Genomic DNA, 12685 nt, shown 5'->3' with positions numbered 1-12685 from the left:
GGAAGCTCATGGAGCAGATCCTCTTGGGAGTCATCATGCGGCACTTGAAGGGCAAGCAGGCGATCAGGCCCAGTCAGCATGGGTTTATGGAAGGCAGGTCCTGCTTGACGCACCTGATCTCCTTCTATGACAAAGTGACGCGCTGGGTGGATGAGGGAAAGGCTGTGGATGTGGTCTACCTTGACTTCAGCAAGGCTTTTCCCACAGCATTCTCCTCAAGGAACTGGCTGCTCTTGGCTTGGACTGGCGCACGCTTCGTTGGGTTAGAAACTGGCTGGATAGCCAGGCCCAAAGAGTTGTGGTGAATGGAGTCAAATCCAGTTGGAGGCCACTCACTAGTGGCGTTCCCCAGGGCTCGGTGCTGGGGCCAGTCCTCTTTAATATCTTTATTGATGATCTGGATGAGGGGATCAAGTTCACCCTCAGTAAGTTTGCAGATGACACCAAGCTAGGTGCGTGTGTCGATCTGCTCGAGGGTAGGAAGGCTCTGCAGGAGGATCTGGATAGGCTGCACCGATGGACTGAGGTCAACTGCATGAAGTTCAACAAGGCCAAGTGCCGGGTCCTGCACCTGGGGCGCAATAACCCCAAGCAGAGCTACAGGCTGGGAGATGAGTGGTTGGAAAGCTGCCTGGCAGAGAAGGACCTGGGAGTGATGGTTGATAGTCTGAATGTGAGCCAGCAGTGTGCTCAGGTGGCCAAGAAGGCCAAGAGCATCCTGGCTTGTATAAGAAGCAGTGTGGCCAGCAGGGCTAGGGAGGTGATCGTCCCCCTGTACTCGGCTCTGGTGAGGCCGCACCTCGAGTACTGTGTTCAGTTTTGGGCCCCTCACTACAAGAAGGACATCGAGGTTTTCGAGTGAGTCCAGAGAAGGGCGATGAAGCTGGTGAGGGGTCTGGAGAACAAGTCCTACGAGGAGCGGCTGAGGGAGCTGTGATTGTTCAGCCTGGAGAAGAGGAGGCTCAGGGGCGACCTTATTGTGCTCTCTACAGATACCTTAAAGGAGGTTGTAGTGAGGTGGGGGTTGGTCTGTTCTCCCATGTGCCTGGTGACAGGATGAGGGGTAACGGACTAAAGTTGCGCCAGGGGTGTTTTAGGTTGGATATTAGGAAGAACTTCTTTACTGAGAGGGTTGTTAGGCATTGGAATGGACTGCCCAGGGAAGTGGTGGAGTCACCATCCCTGGAGGTCTTTAAAAGACGTTTAGATGTAGAGCTTAGGGGTATGGTTTAGTGGAGGACTTGTTAGTGTTAGGTCAGAGGTTGGACTTGATGATCTTGAGGTCTCTTCCAACCTAGACAATTATGTGATTCTGTAAATACAATTATAACAACCAGCTGAGAAAAAATTAACACCAGCTGGATTTGCACCTAAAGGATACACATGTGAGGTCAACGAAGTCAGAGACTTCTGTCTTTGGTTGCTTACATCACTTTTAGTGATACAGTAGTTAAAAAATGTTCTAAATAACATAATTTCACTATTTCTAGATATATACATACTGCTTCTTTCAGCCTTTTACACTGCAAATAAAACCCAAGAAAACAAACAACAACAAAAATCTTCACAAAGTGTTATATTCACCTGGATAACAGTTTGACTTAAATACAAACCTTTTGACAGAAGGTTTTATTTTAATTGTCTTGGATGATTTTCTCCTCTACTTTCTATCAATAGGGTTTTGAAAAAAAAAAGCCTGGAAAACACATTTTTAAAAGACAAAATACCACTCTCACTGAAATAACTGGGAGATTTTCTATTACTTACAGTTGAAATATAATAGGACTCTCAGTAATTAAGAAAATCTTTGGTAAGTAGTCAATTATCGAACTAATTGGACTAATTCTCACTTTTGTCCAGACAGTAAATGCACATCATTAAATACTGTTGAATAACCACAAGAAGGACACACATGTAAAGCTACTTGTGTATTTACATATTTGGAAGAAAGAGTCAAAAAAAAAAAATCTTGGTTTGGGGGGAAAATAAAAAGCTATAGCACTGAAGAAGTCACTGTACAACAGGTAAGATAGCATGAGTTTTTTAAGTAGCTGCTGTCACAATGCATTTGATAGTACATTGTTACGATATGCAAATTTGAAAATTGAATTGGAATGTCTTGTTTCATATGCAATCAGAAATCTTTTCACAAAACATTTATTTCTGTTTTTAAAAATCGATGTATTCTTATATCCAGTAAATCTTGAGGTCATAATATATGCAACATATCCAATAGCTATGCATTTCAGCATCTGCTCTCTTTTCTTATGTCCTTATTAAAAAAAAGAAACAATTAATTCAGGCATACACATTTACACAACTGATACCCGGTGCCAGCAATTCAATTTAAAAAATCTGTTTACATAACACAATTATAAAAAAAAAAAAAAGTATTATATTTGATATAAACAAAGTATTTTCTACAGGTAAGCTGTCTCACCACATTAAAAGAAATAAGCTTAAAAAAAAGAAAAAATATATCACTTTTTGGGCAGTGGTTTGAAGCGTTCCCATAATGCAAAATGGCCTTTTTTATCTTAGTTAGCATAATCCAGTTTTAAACAGGATTGCTAGGAAAAGAAGTATTTTCATAGATAAATACAGAATGAGGGTATACAATCAAAAATGAAAAAATTAAGTTTAGGAAGGGTATTTATTAAATTATAAATATTAGTGTATTTTTCCAAACAATTTAATTTTAGCCATTCTTTTCTGAATGTTTTATGCGCAATTTTGAGGGAGAACAGACTCAGAAAGTAACAGGATTCTTCATGGGTGGGAAGAGAAAGGGGAAGAGACGAGATCCTAGTACAGAGCATGGCAGCCACACAGACGGCTCTTTCCCAGCTGCTTGGATGAGCTTTCAGGGCCATATGGTTTGAGGCTGCGACTCACTGGGACTTAAAGAACTACATTAAAATGAAAATAGGTGTGTGTAGTATGATGAAAAACTTCTCCAGCATTTATAGCCTCCTTACTAAACTACTGAAAGGGATTATTAGAAAATCTACAATCCTTGCCTCTCAAATAAGTAAAGAATAGGAAGGATAAAGTGAACGTATTTAAAGACAAAACCCAGCACATCAGTTTTAAAGAATCAACCGCATTTTTAAACAGCTTTCTGATGTTCAAACAAGGCCTTGACATTATTATTGTTAATGGTAATAATGATAACAATCAGATGAGTTTCACCTTTCCAGTCCCCCTCAAAATGATAATCAGGAAACTGCTCTTCTCAGTTTTTCCATACTTCCCAGAGGTCTTATCATGTGTTGTGTACTGTTATACCTTAATTGAAAGGGAGGAGGTATTGAATATTTAACCAGCTTCCTTTCTCTTAAATGTTAATTAAAAGCTAAATAGGTGTTTAAAAACAAAGAAACAGTAAGCCCAAAGAATTTTAATCAGTCTAAGAAAAAATCACTTCCCCTCATAATAGCTCCACCATAACTCTCTTGGGTCTTGTCTGCTAAACACAAACTTGGGCCTGCTCAGCAGCACATAAAACAAAAGCACTGAAAGCTGCACAACCCCCCTCTGTGGACATTTAGGGTTTGTTTCTGAGAGTTTCAGCTTTGTTTTAGTCAGAAAAATTGACCTGTACCTCAACAGCCTGCTGGCTAGGGGCAGGAGGGGACAAAATATCCATGGCCACTCTGCACTGCCTCTGCTAAAGCTTTCAGTATCTCTGTTCATGCCAATTAGCTCGGGTTCTTTCCACTTAGTGCAGACATTTTTAATCTGGAATAAAAGTGGGTTATATTTTGGGGTTACACAAATGGCATTCTTATTCTTGAACATGAACATCCACCCACGGAGGAAAGGAGAAGTGGTGTCTGTGGGTAGGCACGCCTCAAATGACTTTTTTCAGTTCTCTGAAAACAGGAGGTCCCTGTTTGTACATCAGCACAACCTCAGCTCTTGGATGCTACCATTTCATTAGCTCTGCACACACTGGAGTAATTAAGATTTGAATAAAAAAATAAATAAAAAATGCTCTGTCTGTGACTGGGCATCAGCCTTGTTATTCCTGGATGGCACTATGTACTGCAGAGCATACGTGGCCTGCAGCTCAATCCTACAAGGTGAGCTTCATGGTGAGAAAGCCTGCAGCATTGATGGTCTACCAGGACCGCCATAACTTACATGTGATTTTTTTTTTTTTTTGCTGGAGAAAGTACTGTGTGCAGGCACAAAAACCGCAGTGCTGACGATATTGGTATCTTCTGGGTACAAATATATATTTATTTAAAAAATATAGGCATATGTGAACCAGCAGACTTTGAGAGCTCTAAAGGCTCCATCTGTATTTACAATTAATGACTTGCTTTAGGACACGCACAGTTCTTGTGTTTGTCCTGAAGAAATCCTACCAAAACACACTCTTATTGAAAATATTCATGCAACTTGAATATTCATGCCACATTTGGGGGATGAATAATCAATAGGCTAATCAGACCTTTGGAAAATATGCCTATTTTAGGAAACATAATAAGCATATTTTAATTGCCTTTCTGTACTGGGGCTGATATACATGCCTTGCAAAATCTGGAGATTCAAATGTTAATTTGCTCTGAAAGTGGTTTAACTTTAAAACAAACTAGTACTATTTTTGCAGATATAAAGCCTAGCTTATAACCTCCATTTAAAGTTCAAAACATGGACATCCGATTTTAAAATACCTGAAAAATATCTCTAACAGCTGGAGGAAAAAACAGGTTGGGGATTTCACACTAAACATTCAAAAACTGTGACTGACAAAAAATATTAAATGTTTTAGACAACAAATCAATTGGCTTTTGGTCTGAGCCGCGGGCATACATCTGGGAAGTATTTCATAACTTTATTCTAGAAGCACAGAACACCATAGGGCTAGCACATTTCTAATTTTTGGTTTGTTTTAAATGGAAGGTGAGATTCTCACCAGCATCTAGAAGACGGGACTTACCCCCCCCCCCCCATTGTGAAACTTGCAAAAATAAAGAAATTTAACAATATTCTCCCCTTTTAATAATTCAAAGAGAGCTCCTAAACTCCTTAGTAATAACAGAAGAGAAAAGAGACAGGAATAGTAAATAAGGACCCAATCCTACCGCCTGTCTGCAGTTTTGTCTGCCGTGCGCATCCACGTACTCACATGCAACCTTATCTATTAATTTGCAGTACTGGGTCTCAAATTTAAATTTCACCCCCACTTCAACTTTTAACTTCTTTGCTTTTTGGAAAACCCCTTCCATAATGGATTCCACTGGATCCAGTGCTTTACCACTTATCCCCATAAAGACTATACAACTGTCCAGCTTGCCATACCTAAGACATACCATGCATTCCAATCCTCTACAAACTACTATAAATCTACAGTAATTGCACTAATATTTTCAGAGTTATTCTGGATATGTATTTATGAATAAATGAAAGAAGAATCTGGCTCACTGTTCCTTGTCTGAAGTTTCCCTGGAATGTTTGCCAAGCCATTTTTTTAGAAATCAAAAGAAACAAAACCAGGGAAATCATAACAACATTTGAGAAGCTGGCTTCTAGCTGTTATCATCACTTACTTTTAGAACTCACATTTCTTATTAAAACAGATGCAAATTTAGATTGGTTTGGAAACAGCTTACTGAACTCAACTTCTCTTTAAAAAATATGCAGTATTTGCAACACAGCTTTACAATGCCATTGTGTGCCTGACATGCACAGCTTCTCTACCCTTCAACTGCAGGTGCCGAAGGAGGGATGGGATGGCAAACTGCAGCTTTCCAAAAAAACAAAAAAACAAAAAAAAACAAAAAACAAAAAAACACCCAAAATTGGACTAGTTACATAAGTTGGTCATTGATATCTTTCAAAACTGCCATGGGAATATGAATAATTTTGAGCTCTTTTGGAACACTGCCTGACCAAAAAGAAGAGGGGGATTTTTGGATTTTCACCGACAGTTTACTGGCTGTGCAGTACGAACAGCTGCAGGATCATCAAGCCCTTATCTGTTTCAGCCTTGCAAATAGTTCTGCCTCGTATACCTTTCCAAGTTCACTGGCACATTGAGAATACTAAGCGAACATATGCAAATATTGTCTCTGGCACAGAAAATATGGCATTTGTTTTAGGACTCTTTTTGCTAAGTCTACTTAAGAAATACAAGTTGATCTCAAATCAAGAGGAATTTTTCCAGAATCATTTAATCTTTCTTAATCATATTAGGAACACACAGCTTTAAATAACTCATAAATGTATTGACTGTATTAAACAAATTGGAGAGCCAGGATATTCTGCAGAATGTTTTGACAGTCAAGCACAAAAGCACTGTGAATATAACCCACTAATTCTGGGCAAGATTAAGGCGGCCTAATCCTATATGAATATACCGATACAAATCTTTCTGAAGATAATGGGACTGCTCTTGCCTAGAGAGCACACAGAAAGCATTTTCAGAAATGAGCCCCTAAACATTTTGCACTTCTTTACAGTCAATTTATCTCAGATCCAGTCCAGAGACCTTCAGACACCTAGGTGCTGCTCTCGGTTTACTCCGTATCTTTAAGACTCTCCCCAGATTCAAAACACACAGGGTAGGTAACATCTTTGAAAACTAAAATTTACATTTAAAATTACCACGTAGATAAACATATAGCTGCCTCAGACACAGATTAACAATGAATACAAACATTTGGGTATAATATATAGAGAGGCGCTATAAAGTCTAAGTAAAAAAAGCAAAATATTGCCATAATTTACTTTTTAAAATGAGCATGGATAGAATCACTTTTGAAAAGACAAGAAAGCATTTTTTATTTTTTATTTTTTCAAAATATATTGGCCACAGCACAGGACACTTCCTATGCACAATGTACTGTATTCCTAAAAATTCTCAGGTTCTTAAGGTTTAGTTCTGCTAGTATCACTGTTGTGCTATCAGCAGTAACTGTTTCAAAATACAGAAGGTAATTAGGTACTATCCACTGGTCCACAACCTTGATCCAACTCAATCACAAAATTGACAAAATCTGAAATACTAATAGGTTTCTTCCTGATATGCTATACCTAAAGTAGGTTTTATCAAGTATTCCTAAAAAAATGCCCTTTAAAATGGGACAGATTTACAAATGTTTGTGATCTTTCAATTGTTCTCTGCTATTATATAAGATTTCTATAAGATCTCATTTCTTCATTTTCATTCCTTGTACAACTCTCTCTCTCCCCACTTGCTGTCTCATTTGACAGGCAAATTTGCAGACATTGCCTGAGGATAACAACCTCGTTTGACAGTCAATTAACCATGAATAGTCAAAGCCAAGGCAGTTTGCATTACATAAATGGAAAATTAGATTCCTTTTTCCCAAGAAACAAAACCCTCTCCTTAAGACACTGCAATAGACAACTTAGTATCAAAACTTCTAATCATGTCTTTCCCAAACCCCTTGGAGACATTTAGCAATCAGTAAAAGGTGGTTTCATTTAATTTGTATAATGTAATTTTTGTAAACGTATTATACATTTTGTGTAGAGATCATTATCATGGAGATAATATAAATGTTGGCATAGATGTCATAAAACACCTTTAATGTCTTTCTGACAGATATTAAAAGCAATAAGCTGTGATCCTTTATAATGGAAGGTTTCAAAGAGAACATTTCAATTATTGTCAGGTTATGCTTTTCCAGCCTGTTTCATTGTGTAACCTGATACATTTCTGAAATTTCTGCTGAAATATGTCCAGCAATTAATAATCTTATTCCTATTAATGTCTCTGCTTTTCACCTATTTGTATTTTTCTCAGTTATATCTGCTTGCAATTTATTATTAAAAATATTTTTACCCTTGTACTAAATATTCAGACATTTGATTATGAATTTGTCTCTTTATCCTCTACCATCTTCTGAGCCTACCTGCTATATCTCTCTAGAAGTCTCCTCCTGAAGGCTCTGAATCTGTGATGAAAAAATTATGCTCCTTGTTCTTATCTGAAATCCAAACAAAAGGCAGTGCTTAAAATACTTTTGCCAGCAAGAAACGGCAAACCAGAATGAGTATCAGAATCCAGAAAAAAGTAAATACATATCGGTATATTCAGCATGCACAGAGATGCATTTTGGATGTGAATGAATAGTGTTAAATTACCACCGCAGAGAGACTATTAGAATGTTTAATGGATTTTTTTTTTAATTGAAATCATGGAAGTGATTTATTTTTGTTTAAATTGAGGGACAGAGAACAAACCCACACAACACATGCAACTGAGAATTCCCACACCTTACGGCAAACGGGCAGACCTATGCCTGTACTCACCTGAGAAGTTATCCTCTTTTGTGGGCAAGATGACTTGATTGCTCTCCTTGCTTTTCTGATTCTAGAAAAACAGAAAAGAGCAAAACACACAAAATCAATACTGAAAACAATTAGGAGCAGATATGTAGTCTTGGGCAGATTACCAAGAGCGAGCACAAGAAGAGCACCCATGGGAACAACATTTTGGGGGATCCCACCATGTTCTCTTTCACAACTGCCTTTCAGGAAGGAATATGTTTCCCCCTGGAAACTTGTGGGCAACCTCCCAGGTGTGTGCAGGGTGGACAAGGGGCTAAGATTGGGCCTGGATTATTTTCTCCTGAGCGTTAACCTGGGATGAAGGGGCGTGCCATTTCTCAATGACCACGAAAGACCTTGTGGTACCAGACACCAACAGCCATGTACATCACTGCCATGTGCTACACTGAGACAACAACTGAATAAATCTGCTCTTTTTAAGCCTCCCGTGCTGGACTGGGCTTGGCCCTGGTGTGCTGGGCACATTGTGAGGCACTTGCTGCCTCAAAGCAGCTTGGTGCCAGGGAACAGAATGAGGGGCTGCAGTACATCAGTTTTGGGGTGGGGACACAGGGTGGCCCTGCCACTGCACCAGGCCCCATGGTGGCCTGGCACATGGTGGGGGGACTCATCCAGCAGGACTCATCACTTCTGCCACGCAGCCCACTCAGGATGAAGCCTGAAGGAGCAAGCCATTTACATCTTTGTAGGAGAGCTGCTCCTCCGGCAACGGGGTGGTGTGCTGGGCTGCTGCTGCCACTGCCAGCCTTGGGGTGCCTGGGAGGCAGCTGTGGTGGGACCTGGCCTTCGCCCAGCTTTTCTTCGATGGGCAGCCGGGTGAAGGGGATAGCAGCAGTGGGGCGATCCTGGCCACCCTTCTCCAGTGGACCCCAGGTGAGCAAGAAGTGACTGGAGGCCACCAGGTGATCAGCTTCCTCCTCCTCCTCTCTGTCCTCTTCTTCCTTGGGGGGCTTGTGCCCCTCGACGTCCACCTCCTTGGCCTCCTTCTCCTCGCTGCTGTCCTCGCTGGCGAAGCTGCAGCTGGTGCCTCCGGGGGAGAGGAGGTGGTGCAGGGGTGGCGACGGAGGGTTCAGGTGCCGGTCGCAGCCCCCCTCCTCGGGGGGCGGCAGCAGGAACTGCAGCGACGAGGCGGGGCGATGCGGGCCGCCGCCGTGCAGCTTGGCCAGGCTCTCCGAGTCCTCCTTGCCACCCACCGGGCGGAAAGCGCTGGAGTGGTGGTAGCCACTGCCGCCACCACCCGACTTGCGGTCACCCCCAGCGGCTTCCAGCAGGTGCGGGGTGTGCGAGGGGACCAGGCCGCCCCCCCTGCTGCCCCCTTCCGAGGCTGCGGGCGAGGCCGGCTCCACACCGCCGCCTCTGCCAGGGGCCGACTCGAAGAGCGGGTCCCGCACCGCGGCGGTGGCTTGGGGGGGAGCGGCGGAGGCGGGGGTCGCGGCCAGCCCCGGGGCTCCCGGCTCGCCGCCGGGCTCCGAGAGGTCCAGAAAGGCCTGGTGGAGCAGCCCGGCGCCGCCGCCCAGCGAGCAGCCCAAAGCGCCAGGGGACTGGGGCGGCGGCTGCAGGTAGGTGGGCACCGGCAGGCCAGCGGGAGTGCAGGGCGGCCAGAACATGCAGAAGGGTGGGTAGAAGGCCTTCCTGCCGGGCCAGAAGAGCCCCGAGAGCCCCCCGCCTGACGCCCCCTCGCCGGTCTTGTGCCCCCCGCCGCTCCCAACGCCCTCCTCCTTCTTGTGGTACAGCCCGAAGGCAGCGACGGGGAAGCCGTAGGGGTGCGGGAAGAGCCCCCCGCAGGCGGGGAACTTGTGCAGCACACCGCCGAAGGAGCCCTTGCTGGGCACCGGGATGACTGGGTAGTTCCGCAGGCTCTTGCCGCCATGCACCGCCACCACCTCCTGCAGCTCGTCATCCTCCTCGAAGCGGGGCCGCTTCTGGTGCAGGTCCGGCGGTGCCGCCAGCAGGTGGGGACTCAGCAGCCCCCCGCCCACCACAGCGGCCGCCGCCTTCACCGAGCCCAGCAGGTGGCAGGGGGCGGCAGTGGTGGCAGGGGCCAGGGGGACGGGTGGTAGGGCCCGCTTGCGGCTGCCGCCGTTGAACATGGCTTTGACGTCCTCCCAGGCGAAGACCAGCTCGTCCTGGGGGCTCTTGTTGGTGAGCTTGAGGTGACGGCACCACGAGTTGAAGTTGGCGGCATCAGGCTGCGTGTACTTGGCGTCAGGGGTGCGGTGCGAGTGGAAGATGAACTTGTTGGGGGAGAAGTACATGTTGCAGTAGCTGCATTTGATGCACTTGGCGCGGGAGCTGTTGTAGCGGGCCGGGATGAAGCTGCCCCAGCAGCCCCATGCACACTTGTGCGACACATTGAAGGCAAAGTTGTCTGGCAGTTTGGGCGGACAGTTCTCCCCCAGGAAGGACTTGCAGAGCCACTCAGCCTCCCACTTGGTTATCATGCCACAGCGGCGAGAGGAGATGGGCATGGCCCCAGCCTGCCGCAGGATCTCCAGCTGCACCGGCGTGCACTGCACGCAGGTGATACCCAAGGCCACCCGCCGGTTGTGAATCTCATTGTAGCTGAAGTTCTTGAGCAGCGTGTTGGAGATCTGTGCCAGGCACAGCCGCTCCTGCCCGTCGATCACCAGGGACACGATGGGGATGCTGTAGAGGATCACCTGCCCCACCTGGTTGGGCTTCATGGTGGCATGGCTGGCCCGCGGCTGGCTCATGGGGTCCGGTGGGTACGCGCTGGATGGCGACGATAGCAGGATGTCCGTGGGGCTGGGCAGCGGGCTCATCGCCATCTCCTCAGCGCCGGGGGGGCTGCTTTGCTCCAGCTGCGGCCGCCCAGGGAGAAAGGGGGTAGAGAGACAGAGCTGTCAGCCAGGGCCCCCATCGGGCAGGAGCCCACCCACCCCATCAGACGGGTGCCAAACATCCCTGTGCGGCTCCCTGCTTGGCCGCGTTCCCAGACGGCGGCCCCGGCCCTTGAACCCGCCCTGAAAAGGGAGCGAGCGGGGCTCCACAACAAAGGGGGTGCTGAGAGCTGGGCCCGTTCTCACGCAGCGTTTCTCCGACGGCCAGCCCGCTTCTCCCGACCCACGCATCCCCCTCCGCTCCCCCCCAAGCAAATTCCCTCCGGGGAGGGGAGATGGAAAAAGTTCATTTCCCTGCCCTCCCGGCTCCCTTTACCTCCGCGGGTGCTCTCTAGCCGTGCCGCCGCCGGGCCCCCCTCCAACGGCACCTCCCCGTAGCAGCGCGGCCACCAGGACCCAGCCTCTGCGCAGAGCCTCCGCGCCAATCTGCCTCCCCCCGCAAAACCTGGGTGCGGTGACGTCAGCGGGGGAGGGGGGGAGCCGGGCCATGCCGCACACATTCCCCCGGCCGGGGGGTCCGGCCCGCAGCCCTCCCTTTATCCTTTCTTCCCTCCCCGCACCAGGAGAGGTCGGGCGCCCAATCGGGGAGTGCCCCCCCGCCGCTGTCCCCCAGGACCCCACTCAGCGCCCTCCCGGCCTTTCCCGCGCTCCGTCTTCTTTTAAGGGTTGGGGGACTTTTGCCTTCCCCCCCGCCCGCTTCCGAGGAACTAAACGTGCTCAATGAGTAAAAAAGCCGCGTCTTTCCGCAAACTGTTTCTGAATACCGTCAGAAATTACAGAGCTACAAGAAGGACATCGAGGTGCTCGAGCGAGTCCAGAGAAGGGCGACGAAGCTGGTGAGGGGTCTGGAGAACAAGTCCTACGAGGAGCGGCTGACAGAGCTGTGATTGTTCAGCCTGGAGAAAAGGTGGCTCAGGGGCAACCTTATCGCTCTCTACAGGTACCTCAAAGGAGGCTGTAGAGAGGTGGGGGTTGGTCTGTTCTCCCACGTGCCTGGTGACAGGACAAGGGGGAATGGGCTTAAGTTGCACCAGGGGAGTTTTAGGTTGGATGTTAGGAAGAACTTCTTTACCGAAAGGGTTGTTAGGCATTGGAACAGGCTGCCCAGGGAAGTGGTGGAGTCACCATCCCTGGAGGTCTTTAAAAGACGTTTAGATGTAGAGCTTAGGGATATGGTTTAGTGGGGACTGTTAGTGTTAGGTCAGAGGTTGGACTCGATGATCTTGAGGTCTCTTCCAACCTAGAAATGTGAGCTAGGGGAGAGAGGGAAAATTAAAAAAAAAAAAAAAAAAAAGTTGATTTCAGGCAACAACACAGCTGCTGCGACCCGGGTGAGGATGGCGGTGCCGCGCTCCTCTCCCCAAATTGCGATTGGCAAAAAAAAAAAAAAAAAAAGACAGACCTGGTCCGAGGTTCTCGCTGAGGAGCCCACAAAAAGCAACACGGCGCAAATGGGATTTTTCTAATTGCGTTATGCCCCCAACGAGGGGCGGGGG

The 12685-nt window shown here is 46.6% G+C and overlaps 2 protein-coding genes across 6 annotated transcripts in view; one reads left to right on the top strand and one right to left on the bottom strand.

The window, feature by feature from the left end:
• The window catches only part of LOC119712996 (immediate early response 3-interacting protein 1), a 349750-nt gene that overhangs the window by 54893 nt on the left and 282172 nt on the right, over positions 1-12685 (top strand). The gene's annotated exons all lie outside the window — the stretch shown is intronic.
• The window catches only part of LOC113842240 (SKI family transcriptional corepressor 2), a 44637-nt gene that overhangs the window by 26190 nt on the left and 5762 nt on the right, over positions 1-12685 (bottom strand). For 2 of the 5 annotated variants that reach the window (XM_072030511.1, XM_072030512.1), the window contains exons 2-4: positions 9008-11150; positions 8290-8350; positions 7890-7964 (exon numbers count right to left, since the gene is read on the bottom strand). In XM_072030511.1, the coding sequence (XP_071886612.1) occupies positions 8349-8350; positions 9008-11117 (2112 nt within the window). In that variant the 5' untranslated portion in view covers positions 11118-11150 and the 3' untranslated portion in view covers positions 7890-7964; positions 8290-8348. Of the gene's footprint in view, positions 1-7889; positions 7965-8289; positions 8351-8382; positions 11151-11505; positions 11747-12685 lie in introns of those variants that run through there. The other 3 variants (XM_038169667.2, XM_038169668.2, XM_038169669.2) reach the window with 2 other exon arrangements.

The sequence above is a fragment of the Anas platyrhynchos genome, chromosome W (assembly GCF_047663525.1).
Source record: "Anas platyrhynchos isolate ZD024472 breed Pekin duck chromosome W, IASCAAS_PekinDuck_T2T, whole genome shotgun sequence".
Lineage (NCBI taxonomy): Eukaryota > Metazoa > Chordata > Aves > Anseriformes > Anatidae > Anas > Anas platyrhynchos.
The sequence above is the reverse complement of the archived record's forward strand: the minus strand, read 5'-3'. Positions and strand labels throughout refer to the sequence as shown.